The 25954-nt window shown below is 37.4% G+C and overlaps 1 protein-coding gene and 1 pseudogene across 1 annotated transcript in view; both read right to left on the bottom strand.

Annotated features, from left to right (window-relative positions):
* Positions 1–1467: 1467 nt before the first annotated feature.
* LOC150088338 (uncharacterized) overlaps positions 1468–25954 on the bottom strand; it is a 100902-nt gene continuing 76415 nt past the window's right edge. The window contains exon 5 of the mRNA XM_090370127.1: positions 1468–1775. Coding sequence (XP_090226253.1) covers positions 1468–1775 — 308 coding nt within the window. The remainder of the gene's footprint in view (positions 1776–25954) is intronic.
* Positions 20939–25675, bottom strand: LOC150088339 (ran-specific GTPase-activating protein pseudogene; annotated as a pseudogene).

Genomic DNA, 25954 nt, shown 5'->3' with positions numbered 1-25954 from the left:
TGCTTTCCACGAATTTGGCTTGGGGTTGCTGTACTTATCCTTAATATCTGCATAAATACTTATTGCTTTTGCTTGAATGGCAATTGGACTCAGGGGCACTTGCTTCTGAATCTGGTTTTCCATTCATATTATTAATAGCTGTTCCATCTTCAATATAGCACCTGAACACCATTGATCTTAAGTGTATTGATCCTTTGACATGTTCTTTTATACATGCACTCTCCTTTAAAATAGTATTCACTATTGAAGCAGTGAGACCTAATTCCCTTGCAATAGATGACAAACTTTGTCCTGCTTCATACTTCTTCATTAATCATCTTCATTTCTAAATCAATTTTGTTTTGTTACCTAGCACTACCAGCACTTGCACTTTCCGTTGGTCCCTTTCCTTTCATCATTGTATTTCATGTTGGTCCCTTTCCTTTCATAAATAGGAATGAAGAGAAGTTTCTGAAAATTTGTTTTTTATAGGATTGAAGATTTCAGTGAGGGGAACACATTTCACCATAATACTGTAACATAAAAACCGACAGAATTCCCGTTATCGGGATTATTGTAAAGGCAATGAGATCGAGTTTACTCCCCGTTTATAATAGATTGCGCTAACAGAAAAGCTCAATAAACCAGAAAGTGTAAATTGTTTTTACTGTTTTTTGGTCATGACCTCCAGAAACGTGCTTTAGAAAAATATCACAAAGGCATTCAAAATTGATTCTTATAACATATGATAACGATGAAAGTGTAGTGCAATTTCCATTATAAATATGAACTTTTAGAGAGATAAATAGCTTAGTAATATAGCAAAATTTTCAACTTCCAAGGACTTGGAACGAATTACGAAAAAAAAAAAAAAAAAAACTGTGTTATCGGGTTCACATTACGATATTTTCACGATACCACCATTTATCCCTAAAGATGCAAAATATGTTTCCATGTTTTTTTCAGTTTGCACCGGCCGGTAAAAACTCACATAGAGTCAAATTTGCGTAAGTCGAGTATTTCGTAAGTTGGCGAATTCCTGTATATATATAATTTTGTAAGTGCAGGGATCAACTGGAGGGGAGTCCTGGCTACAACCACTCTTTAACATTACAAATCTCTTATTGGCAATCCAGGTTCTTCCAATTCAGTTTCAATTCAAGACATCTGTTTCTTGATCATTTTGGTATAGGTTCCAATAAAATCCTTATTTTTTTTTTTTTTTAGAAACTGCAACCAGGAACAATAAAAGCAAGGCAGCAAGAAAACTAAAATTAATGTTAATAATAATTTTAAAAATCTTGAATTTAACTTTAAAAAAAAGTGTAATATTTTTAAAAATTGAAATCTGTAGTTCTAAATCTCTTAATTTCTACTTCAAATCTCTTGTCAAGGAATATTAATCAAATGTAAAAGACATGATTTATACACTGTTTTTATCACATTCAATATGTTGTGCCTTGTTTTTGGATGCAAAAAGTCACAAAATTATAATTTTACACATAACAACCAGAAACCAAAAATAAAAAGAACTGAGGCTACAAAATCAGTGTTGCTGATGAGATATGAAGGAGGTACTCCAACCCCATTAGCAGATTTTATGAATTCAGCTAAGGGAAGAATCACATGAAGAATATCTGGTACCATGAAATTAATATCCCGTAGCACTTGATGTAAGCTACCTTCTTTACGTATCACATTGGCAACAAACTGGTCAAATCCACTGGCAAGGATGTGTAGAATGGCAATATTCAGGATGACCAGAAGTTTTCTTGGCGAAATTGGATTATTTATATCTAAATGAGTAAAAGAATACTCAAATTAAATGTTATGCATATTGGAAAAAGCAATAATTAAAACAAACAAATGTATACGATGAGCTACAAAATGAAACACATTACTGCATACAGTTCAACTCTTTTTTGATACCTTTCTTTCCTGCTAAGACAAATGTTGAATACTGTGCTATTTTGCTAATGTGCACAGTGTAAAGTGAATATAATCCATGTTACAATATATAGGGCTGATTTGTTGATCCTCTGATATGTTCTTTTATACATGCACATTTCTGCATGTATAAAAACTGCAAATAAACTAAAGTACATTTCTGCATTACTGTTTGCATGTTATAATATTATTAATATTACTGTCAGCAAAATATCCTTTAATATTTTCTCCACCATTAGGAATTATTCATGAAAGAAACACAGTAAGAGTTATACTGGATGATATTTATAAAATGCAATGGCTGCAAAAGCTTTAGTTATTTGTAATTTTTGAAGTATTATGGATTATTATCTGAATTATAAGAAAGTGAACATTACAAGGATATATCAATGTTTCATGATAGTGAAAGTGTTTTGGAGAAAGAATTTCTAAATACAGTGAAACCTCCTTTAATGGACACACCTTGTTGTGGCCACTCAGGCTTGGGTCTCGCCCATAAGTATTTGGAATTACGTGTTAAGAGACCTCTCTAAAGTGGACACTCTCTAGTAAAGGTGTGGACTTTGATAGTTGTCCTTTCCGATTTTTCACCCTCCCTGCAGCAGACACTTGGCGCCTCCATAGCCAGGTGGGCAGAGCAGCAGTGCGTAGCACACGCTTCTTGATTACACCGGGGTTTGAGCCCATGACCACCAAATACAGAGGAAGTGGAAAGGTCAGGGAATGACCACCACATATCCCCGGAGCAATATGGCCTTAGTTGCTAATGCTCCTAAAAAACCAAATAACAACAATAAGAAACAAACAGCAGACACTTAGATTTTTCCAATTTTTTCAAGGGTAAAATTTCGGATGAACACATTCATTGCTGCTAACACACACACATACGCGTTTTCATAGGTCTTCATTTAGCCATGAAGGCAAGTGAACATCAAGGTCATTACAGTACCAGTGGCACTAATTAGACTTCTGATAGCCATGGATTACTTAAGGAGTAGATTGCAGAATATGTTGTTAATATGCTCATTACTGCTGATATAGAATTTACAAATTTTGTTTTGACTGTCTGAAGCAGTTCACTTAGTATGGCAATAAAATTTTAAACCTGGAAGATGCTATTGCTGAGAGAGAAATGGGAGAGTTTCAGTGTAATGCAAGAATAGTTTTAATACAATACTGTATAATAAATTTCTTTAAAAAAAATTAATGCCCTACAAATGGACTCTAATGCATTTGCATCAGATTCCTCTATAAATATATGCTATGTTAATAAAACTGTCAGTCAAACTTAATTGGACACTTTGATTGAAACCACTCTATACTCTATCACCACTAAACATAGTATCTCTAGATCTTCAAAATTAAAACAAAACCGACTTGCATATCTGGCGCTACCATCTATCTATTCTGTAAAGCTCAGTTTTATTACCTCAGAATGTGTGGTTGTTACAGTAAAAAAAAAAACAAAAAAAAAAAAAAAAAACTAAACTGCAGCCATTATCAACCCACTGCAGGATGGAAGCCTCCTCAACAAATCATGCCGAGGGAAATGGACCATAATCTGCCACGCTGGCCCAGTGCAGGTTGGCAGAACGGCCGTATTTAGCAGTCAGGGGCTTGAACCCCCGGTCTACTCAAAGAGCGTGTGCTACTGCACTCCCGCTCCTGACCACTTGGCTACGGATATGTAGTAAATTTCAAATAGACAGAATCATCTGGCCGATTGTGAGAATCTGTGCAGAGTTCCAGGCCTGGGTAAGAATTTACATTTACATTCTTGTACTGAATTACAGTGTGTCTTAAAAACAGTTAACTCTGAAAGAACAGGTAGAAGTGATAGAATATTCTAGAAAAGAAAAGTGTGGAGTTAGTAAGTTAGCTAATCATTTAAAAACTGGAAAGGCTTCAGCAGCAATTATTAAAAATCAAGAAACTTTATTAAACTGTGGCAGGAAAATGGAAAGCAGTATACCATAAGTTTTCTCATGGCAAAAGGCGCTTTGGTGAATAAACCGACTTTTGAGTGGTTTAGCTGGGTATGCAGTCAAAACATTCCCATTCTCTGGGCCTATAATTCAAACCAAATCTTTAGAAATTGCTAAAGATATTGGCACACTGACGTTAAAGCATCTAATGGCTGGTTGGGTAAACTCCTTAGACATCAAAATATATCCTTAAAAGCAACCTGTGGGGAGTCTACTGATGTAAATTTGGAAACCATTGCTGAGTGAGAAAAAAAAAAAAAAAAAGGCTGCTGTCAATACTTGTTGCATATTCACCAGAAAACATACTGAATGCTGATGAAACAGGTCTTTCACGCAGTTCCGGATAAAACAATGTGCCACTTTACTTCTAGTATGTCGCACCTGTGGGGGGGGGGACATGTTGGAGGTAAAGTGGCAAAGGAGCATCTAACTGTGTTTTTGAATACAAGCATAATGGGCATATGTGAAATACTTATATCTTCAAATAGGCCTATGAGGCTGGGAGAATTCATATTCACAGGCAATTATATTGATACACCAACCGTGTTGTATTAAAATAATAATTTACCTTTACTACTGCAAAATAAATGTACATAACATAGATATTTACAATTAAAACCATTTACAATAAATATATAATACAAATAAAATGAAATAAGAGTGATAAAAGCATTATAAAACGTTAAATATGTTAAAATACGTTAAAATACTTGAAACACTTAAAATACCGGATACCGAAGCTTTCAGAGGCATCTGCCTCCTTTCTCAACAGTACATTTTTAATTGCAACACATCCTTAAAAACTCCCCTGTCTCTGTTAATGGTATTGTTCTCGGATGAACAAATTCGTAAGCTCTCAAGCCATTTGCAGTCCCAAAAATCTATGAGCACGGTCGACGATGACAGCTTTGTCTGGGGATATCTGATGATGCTTCTCCCAAAAATGTTCTGCCACAGCAGACTTCCCATAATCCGCAGTCTTTATAGCATTCATATGTTCCCCCAGACGGTCCTTGAACCGGCACCTTGTTTCACCAACATAACAAGGTGCCAGTTCAAGGACTGTTCAAGCTTACGAATTTGTTCATCCGAGAACAATACCATTAACAGAGACAGGGGAGTTCGTATGCATCCCATCCTTGAGGCTGTAGTACTCGGACAGGATGACCGATTCTGCCTGGCACGTTCCCGAGCCATTTCCGGTTCTAGTATGCATGAGGGGAATACTGCCCATGCGCCTGTGGAACCACGTCAGCCGTGAACCTGCTACTATTTAAGGATGTGTTGCAATTAAAAATGTACTGTTGAGAAAGGAGGCAGATGCCTCTGAAAGCTTCGGTATCCGGTATTTTAAGTGTTTCAAGTATTTTAGCGTTTTATAATGCTTTTATCGCTCTTATTTTATTTTATTTGTATTATATATTTATTGTAAATGGTTTTAATTGTAAATATCTATGTTATGTACATTTATTTTGCAGTATTAAAGGTAGATTATTATTTTAATACAACACGGTTGGTGTATCAATATAATTGCTTGTGAATGTGAAATACCTCTTGTTATAGACAAATCTATGAAGGCAAGGTGTTTTAAAGGTTTGGATTAAGCAAACTCAATGTGCATTGGAAATCAAACAATAAGGCCTGGATGACTAGGAAGATAATGACAGAATGGCTGATAATGACAGTTGGATAAAAGAATGATTTTCCAGAATAGAAAAGTTATTTTATTTCTTAACAATGCCACATCTCACCCACACATTAAACTGAATAATGCTGAAATGGTGTTTTTATCTCCCAATGTCACATCCGCTTCTCAACCATTAGATCAAGATTTCAAAACTTGATGAAGAACATAGTTATTCAAAACTTTTAAAAAGTACAAATATACTACAAGTATAATCTGGATTAGTGCAAAATGGAATGAAGTGAGCCATTCTACAATTAAAACTGCTTCCACAAAAGCAGAATTTGATTTCAGTATTAGTCAGTGTGATGGTGACTTTTGCAGATGCAGCTGATGCATCTGTACTTAATGGCTTGCAATGGACACTAGGAAATTCTTCACTGAGTGGCAATGAATATGTTTCTGTAGACTTTGAAACACTGAAGTAAAAGACATTGTATAAACAATAAAGAACTTATGGAGGAAGAGGATGATAAAGAACCTGAAAAGGATGAACAGCGTGACCCCAAATTAAAAAAATATGCTGATGCATCAGATTACCTAAACACATTAAAAGAATTGATATGAGCAAAAAGATGAATATGGAGGAGTAAAAATAGAAAGTGATCTAATTATCCACAATGAAAATGAAATATTCTATACAAAGCAATTCATATTAATTTTTTACTAAAAGTTAATGATGTTTTATAAAAAACAATGCGAATAAGTTTGTCATTTATCAAATGTATAATGATAAGCAATAAAAAAGTCTGTGCTAAGTAACTAGTTACAGTGAATTTCATTTTTCCGAATTATCGAAACTGACCATATGTATACTGACTACAGAAGATTCAGGGTAGGGGCACGTGCCCCCCTGTCATTTTTTGGAGAATATACACCATTTAAATTCCCTTTGGCTACAAAAAAAATTTTTTTTTTTTCCATTGTTAACATAGGATTTTAGCTAATTTTGCATTGTGGCTTAGCTATTTTCACTGGACTACAGTTGGCAACACTGATGCTGATGTGATCACCATTCTAGTTCGAGGTGTCATGCTGTTTGGTTGTGTGTAATGTTTACTTCAAAGTAATTCAGAGTTTAGCTGTGTACCTGTGTCTGCCAGTCACATTATGTTTTATATTTGTTTTGTTCTGTGCATTATTTTGTGCCTCGTTTTTGTGTGTGTGTATATATAATATACATATATATATATAATTTTTTTTTTATAATATGCATATATATATATATATATATATATATATATATATATATATATATATATATATACAGTGGTACCTTGGTTTGCGAGTATAATTCGTTCCGGAAACGTGCCCGTAATCCAAAGCACTCATATATCAAAGCGAATTTTCCCATAAGAAATCATGGAAACCCAGATGATTTGTTCCAAAACTCAAAAATATTCATATACTGTAAAAATGATTAATACAAAATACATACATACCTTTTCATATTTTTAATATTTAAATTTAATATACATAAAGCAATCGGATTTGTGGTAGGACGACTTTCACTGTCACTAACGGAATCACTGCTATCTGTTGACTCTTTCTTTTTGTGCGACTTTAACAAGGAACCTCTCCAATAACACTTGCCTCCTCTTGAGGATTTCGCGGAAATATGACAATTGCATTGTCGTTAAACAGATTCATCGCTCGCACTATTACAAAATGAGGAGGCACGCTTGATACACATAAACAAAGCTGCGCGCATGTAGCAATTGAATAAACAACACCGTAAAGGCAGAGATACACTATTAACATCTCACATTTTACTAAAGCACATTTCTAGGGGTTACTACCATAAAACAATAAAAACAATTTCCAGTTACGTTCCTGCTAAGGGAATCTGTTATAAACTGGTAGTAAACTCAATCTAATTGCATTTGCGATTATACTGATAGCTGAAATTGTGTTGGTTTTTACGTTATTATGGTAAAATGTGTTTCCTCTTCACTGATATAAAAAACATTAAAAAAAATACATTTTCAGAATCTTCTCTTCATTCCTATCGTGTTGCATTCGGTTGGGGTGATTCTGCGTTCGACTGCCATTTCTTGTAAACACAAAGGAGAATCGTTCATAAGCGAATTCGGTTCGTGTTATATAAGCTATCGTTCGCATATTTATAAATCATGTATGATCGAATTCGTGTAGCGTAAACATGTGTTATACGAGGACTGACTGTACTCGTATTATTAAAAATTTATTAAAAATTTTTTGCTCATCTTGCAAAACACTCGTAGACCAAGTTACTTGCAATCCAAGGTACCACTGTATATATAAGGCAATGGTCAGGCCACACCCTGAGTACTGTGTACAGGTCTGGAAGTCTCATTTTAAGAAGGATGTAGAGTTGCAAGAATGAGTACAGAAAAAAGGGCAACAAGATTGGTGAGGGGAACAAAGGGGTGCTTCTTACGAAGAAAGGCTTAAGTTCTGTAAATAGCAGCTTCTGATGACTAGGCACTTGCAAGGCATCAGATTGAGGTGTATAAAGCCTTGAATGCATTGAGCAGGCTCAATGCTGATGGGATTCTTCCTCTTGCTCAGATTGCAAACCTGAGAGGGTTCAGACTGAGTAAAGACATACATTCAAACTGAGTAAAGACAGTTGTAGAAAAGATGTATGGAAATTTGCCTTTAGCCAACAGGTAGTTGATAGCTTAAATAAATTCAAGGCAGAACTAGACAAACATTTGGAACGAATGGATCAGTGAAATGGGATTTTTTTTTGATTTTTTTGGCTGATGCTGCATAAGCTTGCTTTCTTGCATCATATGCCTCTACTAATGCTAATATATAGAAATAAACTTGTAATTATTTTTATCATTACAGATTTATAGTTATGGATAAAAGGCGAGAAGAGAAACAAACTACTCTTATAACATTTTTTAAATAGTTTAAAAGTAATGAAAGCGGTGTTGACAAAAACATACAATTTGAAAGAAGAAGTGATACTGTGGAGAATACAGGACTTATTTCATCACAAGACGCTTTAGAAGAATGTTCAGCTTCAACTTAAAATGAACTTCAATATGCTAGAGATTTTGGTTGCTATGTTGGTTTTATGCAGAAAATAGTTGATGAAGAATGGTACAGTGTACTGTGTGATTCATAGTGTCCAACTGAAAACTACAAATTTCCTTCCGTTGCCCAAGGAAACAAAAATAGATCATTCAAAATGCACTGGGTAAAGGAATTTCCTTGACTGCCTTATAGTCATACATTTGACGGTTGTTTTTGCAGAATTTGCGTGTTATTTGAAGATGTGTGAAACTTCGTGATAGAACCTTTATCGTCAAACAAAAATGCCAAGAATCAATTCAAAGTACATGAGAAAAATGAATACCATAAGAACAACATAGCGAGGTCTCAGCATTTTATCAACATCATGTAAGGTAAAACATTAAGTATTGAAGTAGTAATGGACAGTGCTAACAAGCGAAGAATAGAAACCAATGGACAAAAATTAATACCAATCATTGACTATAATATTTTGGGAATGCAAAATATCACTTTGGGGGGTCAGGGAGGTGATGGTCCATTTTCGTAGACAAAGACGAAGACAACAATGATAAGTTGAAGACGAAAGGGAATTTCAAGGCATTATTAAGATTTCATATTGATGCCGGTGACAAGATCCTTGAAAACCATTTGCAGACTGTTGGAAAAAATGCTACTTTTATTAGTAAAACAACTCAAAATGAATTAATTAAATGCTGCAGAGAAATTATACAAAGTAAAATTGTTGAAAAGGTTAAATTTTCAAAGTTTTATAGTATCTTGGCTGATGAAACAACCGACAATAGCATTTCCGAACAGCTTTCATTCTGTGTTCGGTATTTTGACACAGAAAAGTGCACTATAGAAGAAATTTTTCTTGGGTTTACCAAAGTTATGAACTTGGCTGGTGAATGTTTAAGTGACACTATAATTGACATTTTGGAAAGGGCAAATTTGGATATTGCATTTCTCCGTGGACAAGGTTATGATGGTGGTGCTAACATGAGTGGGGCATTGAGAGGAGTACAAGCAAGAATTTTGAAAATACAGCCTCTCAACTATTTACACACATTGTGCCAATCACAGGCTGAATTTAGCTTTAAACAAAGCAAATACCGTACCTAGTATTCGCAATAGTCGGCATAATTACAAATGTTAACAATTTTTTAAGAGAGTCTGCCTCAAGAACCCAAATCTTGAGTGTGAAAATAACAGAACTTTTACCATCTCAGAAAGCAGTAAAGGCCAGGAAGCGCGAAACTCGCGAAACATTGAAACTTGTGAAACATTGAAAATGTATACACTGATTGCAATTTCTCATTAGCTGCTTTTCGTGGCAGGGACTCCAAATACATTTTATATGAACTGCAGCACTTCAATGTCTTATAATGGTGCGAGTACATGAAACACAAAACTTCAATATCTTGTAATGGAGTGGGAATTAGTGCTGTAAGTCTGTAATTATCTGTACAGTATTATGATTAGTGGCGGGGATGCCATGAAAGCTGGCTGGGACCACCTAGTACAATAAATAAATTAATTAATTTTTAAAAAAATGCACTGAAAAGGATGGTACTTGTGGACATTGTGGAGTCCAAGGCCACAGATATAGTACACACCATAAGTGCCATACAGAACCACGCCCGAAAGCATGATTCTGTATGGCACTTATTCACCAGAAAGCACTAAAGCAGTTCAAATCAAAAATAGATTATGGCCAATAACCTAAATAACTAGCCCTCTGCACATTTTTTGGGGGGAAGCTCAAGTTCCCTCAACAAATTGCGCAGAGAGCAAAATCAGTGGTTTAGGAGATAAATATCAAAATGGAGAAGGAGCGTATTGACATACTGACTGACAAGGAGCCTTACACCCATTTGGTAAGGTCCAGGGATATACTCTGTCGTATAGGGTAACTGAATCTTCTGATGACACCACCCTGGGCAGTTTTAGTAATTAGAAATACTTCTCTCACATTAACCAAGATCTACACACTAATGGCAGCCTGTGCTCAGTTACAAGCCATCTCTGATACCACCACATCATTTCTCTACACTATAGAGCAGGCACAGACATAACCCCTAGCATTCATTACCTGCAGACTACCCACACCACATTCTCTGACAGCAAGCTACTGTTGTCATATTGTCATGTCATTCAGGCCTGTGGCATAGCCACATTGATGACTGCAGTGGTACCAACAATGGAAAACAAATTGGAGGATTTTTTTTTAGCTATGAAATCACTTTTGCCACTAGTGCTATTGCTACAAAATTTATGGAATGGTGGGTACAAGAAGCTTGGACAACTTCTGACCACCAGACTATAACTTTTGATCTATAACTTTTAGCCTGGTGCACCAGATTGACCAGACACCACCAATGAACAATATAATCAGGTTTAATGGGAAGAAAGATGATTGGGAAACTTTTGTGGAATCACTTATGATTAATTTATAGGATGTTTCTCCAGAGGCACATAGCCATCTGCAACCAGATCAGTATGCTGAAAAAGTTGCAGCAGTCCTGAAAACAGCTTGCACAACAATTAAAAAATCAGCTTAGAAAATATGCAGTCTGATAGAGCCCGGAATTCGATTTTCTCAGGTAAAGGGTCCACATGAGAAAGGCCTTTCAGAGAGCCCGTAGATCCTGGCCTCTCACTGATGTAACTGCCCTAAAAGACATTTGAAAGTATCCTGAAAGCCCTGAGGAATTCCTATACTAGCCTGATAAGAAGAAAAAAAGCCTCCAGGAACACTGACTTCAAGGGAGAGGGTGATCTATTGGATTGTCATGAACAAGCTGCCTAGAGGGGATGTTTGTTTGTTATTTGGTTTTTAGGAGCATTAGCAACTAAGGCCATATTGCTCCGGGATATGCGGTGGTCATTCCCAGACCTTTCCGCATCCTCCATATTTGGTGGTCATGGGCTCGAACCCCGGTCTAATCAAGAAGCGTGTGCTATGCACTGCTGTTCCTGCCCACCCGGTTATGGAGGCACCACCTAGAGGGAAAATTATAAATATAACAGTAACAACTGATGGGTCCAAACCACACAGGGAAGGACATGTAACTAATATTCCAAATATGCTCTTTCCCACCAATAGATTTGAGGTGCGATTAAGGTAGTTAGCCTCAGTCTACCCAGACCACTTGCTACAGCTGTATAACAACTGTCTTGTTGCCAGTAAATTTCCTGCTGCACAGAAGCAAGCCAACCTATGCATCATACTCAAAAATCCTGAAAAGCCACCATATCAATCCAGATAATATGGACCCATAGTCCTGCTACCTGTAGAAGACTACCCACTATACAGAAGCAAATCTGCATACCAGTAAACTATATGGCTTTAAACAGAACAATTCCACAGCGGATGCAATGAATCACATAGTAACTTCAGCCAATACAACAGAGGAAAAAAAATTTGGGAACAAGAGTAGCCTTGTGCAAGCGAAGTTTTTACGGCTCCGGAAAATAGAGAAGTTTTTTTCTGTTTTATTAACTTAAATTGGCATATTAACTTATTTTCTAGAGTACTTTTATATTCCTAATTACAATACTTAGTTTAAATTTTAACTTAGATAGAGATTTTGTGGTTATTAATTAGTATTGGTAAGGGTATCCCATCCACATGTTTTACAAATTTTGCTGAGCCGGCGAACAGGAAGTTTTTTAGCTACATTTAGCCGCTTTATTGACTAATTGTTATATTAAATTATTTTCTATAAGTAGCTTATAGACCTAGTCAAGATCCTTGGTTTATTCTGAATTGAGACAGCGAGATTTTGGAAGTTAATTAATACTTAAGTGTCCATAGATTTACCGTTCATAACTTGCCGCCATTGTTATATGATACATTATATCCTGAACTAGATAGCGTTAGCTTAGTATAGTATAGTATATAATATTATCAATTAATCAGTAAAATTTATTAATCTTGTTAAACTTCGTTGTCAATTAAATTGTACTTTTTAACTAAATACATATAATGACTTAGATTTTACAAATGAAACATAAATAATTAATACATAACTTGATACTGAAGTTATATAACGAAACTCGAAGATAATACTCGATACTGAAAAAATATATATAGTGTTACCAACCGTGTTGGGATACAAGTTTAGGGTTATAATTTTGTACTGAAATTGAAAATTCATTGAAATTGAATCAACCAAAACAGAAATTGAAGCAGCAAAGCAAAAGGCTCAAGCTAAATGGAGTGCTGTGGCTCAGGGGAGAACTGAAGGAGGGGCAGTTGCCTTCTGAATCACAGCCTTTTAAAATGAACTGCTTGCTTGATGTTTGGGGGAGCAATCAGGTACGGGTCATGATATTGCCAAGGGGGTTGTATCTGTGTGTGCGCGCGATATAAGGAGTGTGAAGAAATCAGGCGACAACTCAGTGTTGTTATGGGCCTATATAAGAGCTTGAAGGACAGGGTGGATGCCCTCGAAGGATCTAAATTGAGGGGCCCACCAAGCTCTCAGCTGCCCACATCAACGCCAGAGCTTGCACTTGATCATCACGCAACACAGCAGCAACCCCCATGGCAGAATGCGCTGGTCCCACAGGAACTAGTAGTTGTTAGTGACTCTATTGTCAGGGAAACGGGGAACATGTTATGTAAAAAGGATAGGTGAAACAGGACCAGGGTATGTCTGCCAGGGGGCAAAGGCTGATGACGTAGAGCGGATATCATCTTTTAAGGGCACAAAAGGTGATATTGTTGTACATGTTGGCACTAATGATATAAAGAGTAGGAGACCGGCGGAATTACTTAACAAGTACAGGTCACTGTTGAAAAAAAGCTGTGAATTAGGGTTGAATTTTAAAGTGTCTGCAATTCTGCCCAGTAGTAGCAGTATTTGAGGTTTTTTGGCACAAGGGCCTCTTGGGCCATATTGTGCCTGTTCTTGATTTAGTTATTACTAACTTCACATTACTATAATTAGATACAATAATACAAATTTATGTGTTTTAAATACTGAAACAGTTCCTCCAAATTTGCTTTATTACTGAGAATATGTGATAATGTTAAAGGTTCCTGTAAGTTGGATAGGGAGCTAAAGCTGGATTTTTGGACAGTTGAAAGTTCAGAACATTCAATGAGTATATGTTTTATTGTTAGGTGCGACTGACAAAAGAAACAGAGGAGGGTTCTCTCCCATAAGCAAATACAGGTGAGTTGGATGCGAATGACCAATGCAGAGCTTTGCCAGAATCACTTCTTGTCTTCTGCTTCTCCTGAAACTAGATGACCACTGTTGAGGCTCTTTTTTAATCTGCAATAGTTTATAATTGATTTGAGCTTGCCAGAGATGAGACCATTATTTTCTACATTTTTTTTTTTTTTTTTGGATTTGTAGTCAGTGTAGGGCACTTTCAGTTGAGTGGAAAATCCAGAGTCGGGATGTTTAGCAGCGGAATCCGCATGTTTGTTACCTGGGATGTCGACATGGCCAGGGATCCAGCAGAAGGTAACTTTCTGGTTGTCTGTTTGATAGTAAGATAATTTAGACCTGATGTCTTTAAAAATGGGGTGATAGGGAGAAAGAGTAGGCTGAAATGCAGTTATTGTGCTCAAGGAGTCTGTATATATAAGAGATTGCTCAATATGGAAGTTGATTATGTTGTATAGAGCCAGTTTTATTGCAAATAATTCTGCGGTATAGATACTGCATTCAGTAGGAAGAGACAGAGCTACTGAGAAGGTGGAAGAAACTGCTGAAGCACCTATAGCCACATCTGTTTTTGATCCATCAATATAAATTTGTACTTTCTCTGAGTTGGCCAAGGAATGCGATTTGTGTAGCTGTTGAAAGGTGATATTTGCCAGGGAGAATTTTCCCCATCTTAAGAAGAAATCTTGGAGTAGCAAGATCCTTGAATATGTTCTGAAAGTTAATATCCCAATTGAGTAAGAGTTCTTGCAATTGAAGCCCTGCAGGGTGGTTTTCGTTGGGTTTATTTTGATATAGCATGGTGAACTGAGGGTAAAACAAGTACTGCCAGCTGGGGTGGGATGGATTACATTTAATCTTTGCTGCATAGTTACACAGTAAAATTTTTCTTCTGAGATGAAGAGGAGGTTCATTTGCCTCAATATACAGGCTGTGAACTGGGGATGTTCTGAAGGCTCCCACAGGACGCTGGATGGTGTCCAGACGTAGTAGGGAACTTTTCCTTGCAGAGTCATAGACCAGTGACCCATAATCCAAGCGTGATCTTATTAAAGTTCTATAGAGATGTAGGAGAGAGCTTCTATCAGCACCCCAGGACAAAGCAGAGACTGCTCTTAGGACGTTCAGTTTTTTAAGACAAACTGTCCGCAGATAAGCTATATGAGAAGCAAAATTAAGTTTATTGTCTAAGTATAATCCCAATAGATGGAACTTGTTGGTAAAAGGTATTAGGCATTTTTTTAAATATATTTCTGGGTCCGGATGTAGTTTGCATTTTTTACAAAAATGAATTGCAGTGGATTTCTTTTCTGCTAGAGAGAAACCATTCCATAATGCCCATGATTCTATTTTAGCTATAGAAAATTGAAGTTGCCTTTCAATGGTATTCATAGTTTGGGATTTACAAGAGATAATGAGATCATCGGCAAACATGTACGTTTCTACTGTATTTGGTACATCCCATGTCATATTTGTAATTCTTATTGAAAATAATGTTGCACTGAGAATGGAACCCTGCGGTACACTCTCCTCTTGTTCAAATGATTTGGATAAATTGTTCATGTGTCTAACTTGAAACGTTCTGTGGCATAGGAAGTTTTAAAGAAATTGGGGTAACTGCCCTCTCAAGCCGAAAGAATGAAGATCTTGAAGTACACCATATCGCCAGGTGGTATCAAACGCTTTCTCAATATCGAGATTAATCATGACTAGATGTTCTCTCCTTATGAAGGCATTACGGATGTTTGCTTCTGCTTTTATCATCACATCTAGCGTGGACCGCTTCTTCCGAAAACCATACTGGTTATTGTTTAGCAAGTTGTTTGTTTCCAGGAACCACATTAGCCGCCTGTGCACCATTTTTTCCAGGTCAGTGAAATCGGACCTGGTCAAAACAACTAGTCAATGAAATCGGACGGTAGTTATGTGGAAAGGAGCGATCCTTTCCTTGCTTCGGGAAGGCTAGAACAATTGAATGATTCCAGGAGATTGGGTAGGTATTTTCTAAGAATATTCTGTTGTAATATTTTAATAGAGTTCTTTTGGCTCTGTTGTCAAGTTGCTTTAACATTATGTAGCAGATCCCATCAGGACCAGCAGCGGTACTGGATGTTTTATTTGGTGCCCCTAAAAGTTCTGTTAATGTGAATGGCTGGTTGTATGGATGTGAAACTATTGTAGAAAACTTGATCTTTTGCTGTTCTGCAGATTCTTTAATTCATTGAAAGGTTGGGTTGTAGGTGGATACTGCTGATGTACTGGCAAATGATTCCGCTAGGGCATTTGCTATTTCTCCCAGTGATGACAACTCCTTCCCTTCCCAATTTAATATTGTAGCTGAGGCCTGAACATATTTGCCGTTAAGCATTTGTATTTTCCTCCAGATGATTCTGCTGGCCGTGTCCTTATTTATACTTGAGGAAAAGCATCTTTTTTTTGCTTTTCGTCTTATTTGGCGATTAACTAATAACTTAATCACCTTTAAAAGGCTTTCAGCCTTTTAAAGGTGATTAAGTTATTAGTTGTTGGGAATTTGCAAAGCAAGTTCCGAGCTTTGTTTTTTTCCTGTTTAGTTTGTGTACAATCCTGATTCCACCAGGAATTACTGTGTTTACGCTTCCCCTGCAAAGATTTTGGTATTGCAGAATTGGCAGCTTGCAATATTTGGTTAGTTATGTGTTCTGTAACATTATCTATGGGCTGGGAGTGGACTATTTCGTCATTAAATTGGATATGTGAGGCATATCCACTGTAAATTGCAGTGGCTGGAGACTAGGCACCTGCGCGGTGATCTGATTGAGGTATATAAGGCCTTGAATGGGTTGAGCACGCTGAATTCTGATGGGATCCTTCCACTTGTTCAGATTACGAACCTAAGGGGGCATAAATTCAAATTAAGAAAAGACAGATGTAGATTAGATGTGCGGAAATTTGCCTTTAGCCAGCGGGTGGTTAATTGCTGGAACAAACTTCCATCTGTCGTTGTGGAAGTTGATAGGCTGAATAAATTTAAGGAGGAACTGGACAGGCATTTGGAGGGAATGGTGTGATTTTTTTTTTTTTTTTTTTTTGGCTGATGCTGCATAAGCTCATACACTTGCTTTCTTACATCAAATGCCACTGCTACTACTACTACTACTACTATTCATTCCAATGTGCTCTACGAAATTTCCAAGTGGAGCGACGCAGTGAAAGGGGATTTATACGTGTTTGCAGCTTGCAGAGGATCGGTGGATGATCACTACTCATTGGATTTTCGAGAACAAACCACTCCGTATTGGTATATATAGAGGGAGAACAGATTGATAGATCTATTGCACTATAGATCCTGTAAAAAAATGGATATAGGTAGGCTCACCAGAGTTCAAAAGAGTAAGTTGACAAATATCAAGAAGTGATTCTATTAATTTACCTCTCCTGTCTATTTTTGGAGAACCCCACAGAGAATGATGTGCATTGAAATCTCCAAGCAAGCAGAACAGATGTGGTAGTTGGTCTATTAGATTTTCTAGGTCATCTGAAGAGAATGAGAAATTAGGAGGGATATATATAGATGCTATTGTAAGAGTGGTCCCAATTACAGCACATACTACCACTACTTCAAAAGGAGTTTGAAGAAGAAGGTGTTTCGATGAAACATTGTTTCTAATAAGAACTGCCACCCCTCCACGAGCTGGCGAGTCACTCCTGTCTCGTCTGAAAATAGTGTAATTTTTTATGGTAGGACACACTTGTGAATTTAAATATGTTTCCTGAAGAGATATGCCTGCTGATTCATAGCATTTGATGAGATCATATAAATCATCTTTTGTGTTGCGAAAGCCTCTACAATTCCATTGAAGTATTCTTTCCATTAAGTGGTTTTGTTGGTTGTTTTGGTTTCTGACTGCTTTTTAGTTGTAGCTTGTTTGTGTCTATTTATTTTCACTTTTTCTTTCTTAGGAAAGCAAGGACGTGTCATGTCCATTTCATCAGTTGCATGAAGTTCCAAAATTCCATCATCAGCTTCATTCTGTTGATCAATATCCATTCCAAATGAAATCGGAGGTTGTGGTTTTGTGGTTTCTGTCACTTTTGATTTTGCTGTTGGAGGGACATCAGCTGGAATAGTAACTGGGGTATTACTGGCTTGTTCGTTTTTTTGCTGCAGAGCACACTGTTTGGAAGGAGAGAGTATGGAATGTGCCCAATTAGCGATGGATATATTTGGAGGAACTGAAATATCTGTTTGAATAGCTATGGACTGAAATTGTTGAGCAGCTGTGACATATGTATGCTTTGGCTCTGTTTTCGTTATTTGTCTTATCACCTCTGAATATGTAACTTTGTTCTCCACTTTATATTTTTGGATTTTTTTCCCTTGCTTCCATAGATCGCATATTTTGGAGAAAGCCGGGTGATTACCCTTACAGTTTGGGCAATGAGAAGTGGTAGCAGAGCATTCGGATTGATTGTGTTCCTTTGATCCACAATTAGGACATACTGCCCCATCTCGACATGCAGTTTGGGAGTGTCCGTATTTTTGGCACTTATAACATCTGATGGGATTTGGAATATAAGGACAGACACGGCAATGGAGATATCCTGCTATGACAGATGTTGGTAGGATGGGTGAGCTAAATGTGAAGATTATGCTCCTAGTTGGAGCTAGAATACCATCTTTCCGAGTCATGATCCTCTTTGCTTGGATTACTCTTTGTTCACCTAGCTCTTTCATGATTTCCTCCTCCGATACTGTTAATAAATCCCATTTGGAAATTACTCCCTTTGAGAAGTTTAGGGTGGCATGAAGAGTAACTTTTATTGGTTGTCCGCCAAAAGTGGTCAGCTTTTAACAACTTTGCAGAATGCTGGGATCCCATGGGTCTCTACCAGATCCCCAGCTTGGAGTCGCCTTACTGCTTTTGGTGAACCTGCGGCAGACTCATTTCTGCACAAGAAATGGGGATAGTTGACTCAGAGGCTTGTCTGAAAGAGAGTGAAGTATGAGGAATGTTGGTATCTCCTCTTGAGAGTTTGTTTTCAACCTCTTGAGTTGAGAGAAGTCATTTTCGGTGTCTTTGTTAGGTAGTCTAGAGCTCGATGGCTCTAAAGGTGGAAATGTACTGTTTTCCATCTTTGCTCTTTCAGCCCCGGGAGAGTGGATTTCTTCTCCCAGTTTACCGGCCCCACCACGGGAAGGCAGGAGCAGTGCCGCTGGAGTGACCAAGCGGTATGAAAGTAAGTAAGTTAGTTTAAAGAAGAAAAAAAAAAAAGAAAGGTTGTTTTCCCTTTCTGAAACTTACTTACAATTTGTAAGACTTAAGTTTACTATTACTTAATGATAACATAAAAAAAAATTTAACAAATGAACAAAACTATAGCCTTGAGAAAACACTTTAAAAATCACCCAGAGAATCGCTTGATCACTATAATGCTTGGCACTCAGGGCCAATTCTGCTCCGACACCATAGGAGGGCATATATGATGAGAGCCTTGTGGATCAATTCAGCCCTGGAAAGATTGTGCAAGGCTCAAGGGGTAGAATTTTTTTTCAGCCTGGTCTGTATTTTTTAACAGGAGAGACTGCTTCTACAGGGATGGGATACACTTAAATAGAAAGGGTGCAAGAATATTTGCTGATGCTATTGAGGCAGTGTTAGGTGGGTCGGAAAACTGCTAGCTTGGGGGGATACAAGGACTAACAGATTAACAGTAGCCACTGGCAGAGGTGAAAGTGATTCTTGCACTGCTTCTACTGGAATGAGCAGCAGCCTGGAAAACAAGATGCAGGGTATTTCAGAGACTGCTGGGAGTCACTGCGGTACAAGTAAACACATGGGTTGTGTTAGGGTAGCTAAGAATAGGAACAGGTGCATGTATACTTACATGTACAGCAATGCTAGGATTTTGGTAAATAAAGTTGATTAATTTGAGGTATTGCTCAAAACATCAAAGCCAGATATTGTTGGGATATCAGAGACGTCGTGTCACACAGATATAAGGAATGCAGAACTGCCATTTGGGAAGTACAATGTGTACAGAAAGGATAGACAGGATAGGAAGGGAGGAGGGGTTATGCTATTAGTTAAAAAACACATAAAATCCAAGGAAGTGAAGCCAGTTGACATTGCTGGACAGTGCAGTGTCGAGTCAGTTTGGTGTGACATAAGCATTGGGAGATCAAAATTGAGAGTAGGAGTGTGTTATAGGCCTAATGACTCTGATGAATATAATAAGAAACTCTACAGGGAAATAGAGTGGGCCAGTAAATCAGAGAATCTTATAATGGGGGATTTTAATTTCCCAGATATTGACTGGAATTTGTCAGTTGGTCACTCACACACTAGCAAGGCTTTTGTGGATTTATTGGATGATTGTTTTTTACATCAGCATGTTCGGGAGGCAACTAGAGGGAGTAATACTCTTGATCTGATTATCAGTAGTGATTCTTCATGCATAAAGAATCCGCAGATAAAGGAACCACTAGGTGGCAGTGATCACAATGTACTGATGAGGGATTTACTCAAAGATGTAACTACCGTTGGGGATAAAGGGAAGGGTTTTTGTTTCATAAAGTTTACTACAGTGGTTTCACACAGTTTTTAAATTCTATACAGTGGGACCAACTGATGTCACCAACAGCAAATTCTAAATGGGAAGCATTCAAGGAATTAATCTTGGAAGCTACTAGGCATTTCATACCAATAAGAAATACTGTTCAAAGTTTAGACCTAAATGGATATCAGATGAACTAATGAGACTAGTGCAGAGAAGAAAAATGCATGGAACGCATATAAATTATCAGGAGACATACATGCCTGTTGTAGATATAAGATAATCTGTAATCATTAAGTCACAAAGGAAGTTAGGCAAGCAAAGGCAGATTACGAGAAATCTTTGGCAAAGGATGCAAAGAAAAACAGTACAGACCACTTTGCTTATGTAAACTGTAGAAGGAAGGGGATGAATCAGATTGGTCCACTTGATATCAATGGTTCGACTGTTGATGATTTTGCTCAGGTAGCTAACAAATTGAACGATAGGTAGGTAAGGCAAAGATGCAGGTACATTTATTGATGTTCTGATGTATATCATTCTTACACAATATACAGACCTAGAAGTCTTGAGCTGTAGCAATTCATTAAAAAAAACGTTCAATTTCAGAAGTGATATTAAACATTATTCTTTTTATTATCTAGCATACCATCTTGAGTTTCACCCTTTACATATGTTGTTTCACTGCTTTCACCATTACCATGTGGCAAGTCTGTCAGAGTCAATGCACTCAGTTGAGAAATCACTTCCTTTCCATCCTTCTGAGGTCCATCAACTGGAATATCATTCTCCTCTGTATGCCCATCAAACTTTGAATTTTGATCCAAAATTGCCACTTTCTTTGCATCTTCAAAGACAGCTTTAAATTTCTGAGCATTTTCAGCATTTGAAAACCTAATGGCTAACAATTCTGGCTTTGCTTTTTCATCATCAGCAAAGTCAGCTGGAGTACTCCATACCCATGCTCGATCACTTGTGCTGTTAGGCTTCAGTTCCATGAATGGCTGAATATAATGATTGGCACAAATCTTAAGTGTTTTATCTCTCTTCATTAAAATTCTGTAAGATTGCTGATTTACATGCTTTAAAATTTTAACTTCTCCTGTACACTGCTCTTTCCATTCTGGTGGTTGTTCCTTTCTGTCATATCTGAACTTAGCTCTTAATTTTATTAATTCCTCTTCTTCTTCTTCCAAATTCTTAGTTTCAATAAGGGGCAATTTTACAATAGGTTCAAAATGAACTTCTGGACTTGAAGGAACTTCTTCAGGTTCGTCACCCATGTTAAGATCACTACAGGTTTTAAACCGTGCCAAACAGCGAATTAATAAAACCTTAACAATAAAAAGCCCACAAGCTCTTCTTCCGAACGAGTATTTTGCATCTATATTCAAACATGAGGAATTCTGTAGGGAAGTGGAGGCCAGAAGCTTATCAAACTCTGGAAGGGAGCTAAATGATTTTGTAATAACTGAGAGCAAAGTGGAAGAGAAATTGTTGAAATTGAACATAAGAAAGGCACCTGGGGGGGGGGGATTTATCCAGTTATATTAAAGGAAGCAGCAAAGGAAGTAGGCAAACCCTTAGTCATAATTATGACTGCTTCCTTGGACTCAGGAGAAGTCCCCATGGAGATATGCAAATGTTTATTTGCATATATTCCAATTCCCTATTTTTTCCCAATTCACAAAGTGGGATCAAAGGGTGACACAAGTAATTACAGACCTGTTAGTTTAACTTCTGTTCCATGGAAAATAATGGAGTTACTGATGAAAGAAGCATTACAAGATCATCTAGACAAATATATTGGATACTACTATGCAGTCCCAAAGGAACTGGATGCAAAAAAATAATTTTAATATCATATACTTGGATTTTAGGAAAGCTTTTGATACTGTTGCACACGGAAGGATACTGTAAAATTGTAGCAGTATGGCATTAATGGCAAGTTGCTACTATGGATAAAGTGATGGTTGAGTGGGAGAAGACAGAGAATAGTAATCAATGGAAACTGCTCTTCGTGGACTAATATTATTAATGGTGTCCCCCAGGGGTCTATGTTGGGCTCGTTGTTTTCTGTATTTATCAATGATATTGATGAAGGTATATCAGGCATAAATTTCAAAGTCGGCAGACAATACGAAGGGTGGCAGTATTGTTGATAACAGTATGCTACTGCAACAGGATCTAGAAAAGTTGGACAGATGGGCTGAGAGGTGGCAAAGTGTTGCATATCGGTAGCTGTAACCCCAAAGTAACGTACCAACTGTGCAGTACTACACTCAAGGTATTGGAGAATGAAAAAGACTTGGGAGTAATTGAGCAGTCAGATAGAAGTTTTCTGAGCAGTGCAGACAGCTGCAAGAGTAGCTCATGGGGTCTTGTCAATGATATTTAGGCATTTTGCTAGCAGGGATAAGGAGGTGATTTCTCCTTGTATAAGACAATGGTCAGGTCACACCTTGAGCACTGTATACAGGTCTGGAGGCCTCATTTTAGGAAAGATGTAGAGCTGCTGGAACAAGTACAGAGAAGGGCAACAAGATTAGTGAGTGGAACAATGGGTTGCTGTTACCAAGAAAGGCTTAAGTTCTACAAGTTACAGCCTCTGGAGACTAGGTACCTGTGAGGTGATCTGATTGAGAAGTATAAGGCCTTGAATGGTTTGAGCACACTCAATGCTGATGGGATTCTTCCTCTTGCTCAGATTCCGCACCTGAGGGGGTTAAATTCAAATTGAGCAAAGACAGTTGTAGAATAGATGTGCGGAAATTTTCTTTTAGCAGGCGGATGATTGATTGCTAGAACAAACTTCCATCTGTTGTTGTGGAAGTTGACAGCTTAAATAAATTCAATACTGAACTAGACAAACTTTTGGCGTGAATGGATGGGTAAAACGGAAAGGGTTTATTTTGGCTGACGCTATAATAGCTTCCTTTTTTACATCATATGCCTCTACTAATGCTAATTTAATTTATTTAGGATAAATGAAGACGTACCATCTCATGACATTTTATTGTTATCTTTCTTCAACCGCTTCATTCACTTTATACAAGAGGAGATGTAATTTATCTTCTCAAAAATTTGTGAAATTTTCACATTTCAAATCTACCCCACCCCCATTCAAGTTGGTGGCTCCCAGAATATTATATGTCTCCTCTGGTTTAAAATTTTACTGCCCCATTCTGTCAAATTCATTTATTGTCTCTATCAGTCTCCCAACACCACTAATCACTTGGTACACTTTGATTTCCTTTCCTTGAAACTTTAGTTTCCCCAGAGTAACTTTCCTAACAATGAGTAGTCTTCCTCAGTGATTTTAATGTTCACAACTTCAACCAGTTTCTAGTTACATGAACCCAGCTGGTCAAGAAGGTGAGGCTTTTTCAATTACTAATGATCTAACACAGCTTCTTCCTTTACCTATTAGAATAGCAGACAATCCTAACCACATGTCAAACACACTTGATCTTTTTGCTCGCAAATAACCCTTCAAACTACAATGGTCAATGTCACATATCCTCTATGCACTTCACACAATAACTTGGCGATTGTCTCCTCTCCAATGAAACCACTATCGCTTTCTCCTGTGGCCATTCTCAGTCTTATCACATTTGGCATTCCAGGAATGGGAAATAGGAAATCTCATAGATCACATTCTTGTGATGTGCAAGATTTTTGTTCATTCTTTTTTTTTTGATTGGATTATTGTTTCAAATCTTCTGATTCCCAATGTTTTCTCAGTTTGTATCAGTGAAATTATTCTCAAAAGGATGAAATCCTTTATTCCACACTCCACTTCATCCTGCAGTAAAGGGAAGATAATATCTTGGTTGCATTACAAGACAAATGACTGAGGAGTATGACAAAATTCTCTTTAGGCAAATTGAATGGGCTAGTAAGTGCAATGGGACCTTGCTTTTCCAAGAAATGTGCTAAGACTGTTCAAGACGAACATTGCATATTGCAGATGGCTCGCATCCAGATCTCCAGGTTCATTTTCTGCCTACAAAAAAGCTTGCCACAATTGTAAAGCTGTTATTGAACAGTCAAAAACTAGATTTTGAATAGACTAAGAGTATAAAACTTGTTTCTTCTTGTCCAAACGGTATTGGAGCATTGTGGTCTCCTGCAAAGCTACTGGTTTGCAACTTTTGTCCATCTTTTTACTATTGTCTGCTTCTGTATAGATGCTCCTGTCACCTATATGGTTCTATTGCATCCTCAGCTAAAGATAAAGCTAACTTCTGAGCATCCTACTTTTCTTGTAACTCTTGTACTGAAGACCTGGGTAAATAACTCCTTACCACACCTAATATGCTCCACTCAGCGCCTCCTGTGGTCTTCCGACAGAGAGTTGTTAGAAGAATTCTGAACAATCTTGGTAGCAAGAAACAGGCCCTGATGACATTTCTACACTTGTTCTTAAAACCTGTGTTCCTGTTCTGTGTTGCTTTTTCACTCTTTCTTATTCCACTGGTGTTTTTCCTTCTGCTTGAAAATTTGCATATATCCAGCTAGTTCCTAAAAAAATGATGACAAATTCTTCCCATCCAGTTATCACCCCACTGCACTTACCTCACCTCTTTCCAAAGTAATGTAGAAATTCATCAGCCATCACCTCTTAAGCTATCTTTGAAACCTTCCAATCCAATTGATAAATGATGGTCAATATGGATCCGATCAGTGTTAATCCATTGGTGATATACTGGCTTATGTTACTCATCTTTGATTTAAATAAATAGAAAAGTCTGGTGAAACTTTTATCAGTTTCTCTTAACATTTCTAAAGCTTTTGATCATTTGGCATAAAGGTCTTCTAAACAAACTCCCATTTTATGGTTGCTGATTTTTTTTGCAATCAGGTATCCAGTTTTCTCTCTGACCACTCACTGTGAGTGATGGTAGATGGCTCTTTGTCTTCTTACTCTACTCCACTAATACAACCATATCATAAAAAAGGACGAATTGTCGGATATCCTTGCTCTTCTCGGATTTTACAACCGACTCATACAGATCCTAAGGTAGCCATCGTAATATTTAATAAAAATGTTGACGTTTTACTCTTGTCCTGTTTAACATCACAGCATGCTATTTGCATTCAAGTCTTGAGTCCTAATCACTCGACTTATGTTATCTCAATGTATTGCCCCCCGTCATCTGACTTGACTCCTCACTTACACTATATTGATTCCGTATTCAGTTTATTAGGCCCTATTCCTCTGCTAATTTTACTCGACTCAAACTCCAAGTCTGCATTGTGGCATAGTTCTTTCACAGATGCGCGGGGATTACTGCTTGAGGATACCATCTTCTCCCATCAACTTACCGTCTTGAATCAACCAAACCAGCCATGTACCTTTTCCAATTCCCTGGGTGAATCAAACATAGACATCTCTCTGGCTACAGCCCGTATTGCTCCTTATATTATTGACTGGCACGTAGAAACCGACCTAACGACAAGTGACCATCGCTCCATCGTCTTCCTGCTGGGATCAACTCTTGCTCCTCAACAACCTCTTCGTAATCTCATACGTTACTCTCTTAGAAACATAAAATGGGAACGTTTTAATCGTTCCGTTCTCTCTCAATTGCCTGAAGACAACCTAGAAAATTTTAAATCTCTTACCACCG

This window comes from Mastigoproctus giganteus, chromosome 3 (assembly GCF_048544385.1).
Source record: "Mastigoproctus giganteus isolate SK-2022 chromosome 3, ASM4854438v1, whole genome shotgun sequence".
NCBI classification, from domain to species: domain Eukaryota; kingdom Metazoa; phylum Arthropoda; class Arachnida; order Uropygi; family Thelyphonidae; genus Mastigoproctus; species Mastigoproctus giganteus.
This window is presented reverse-complemented; position numbering and strand designations above follow the sequence as displayed.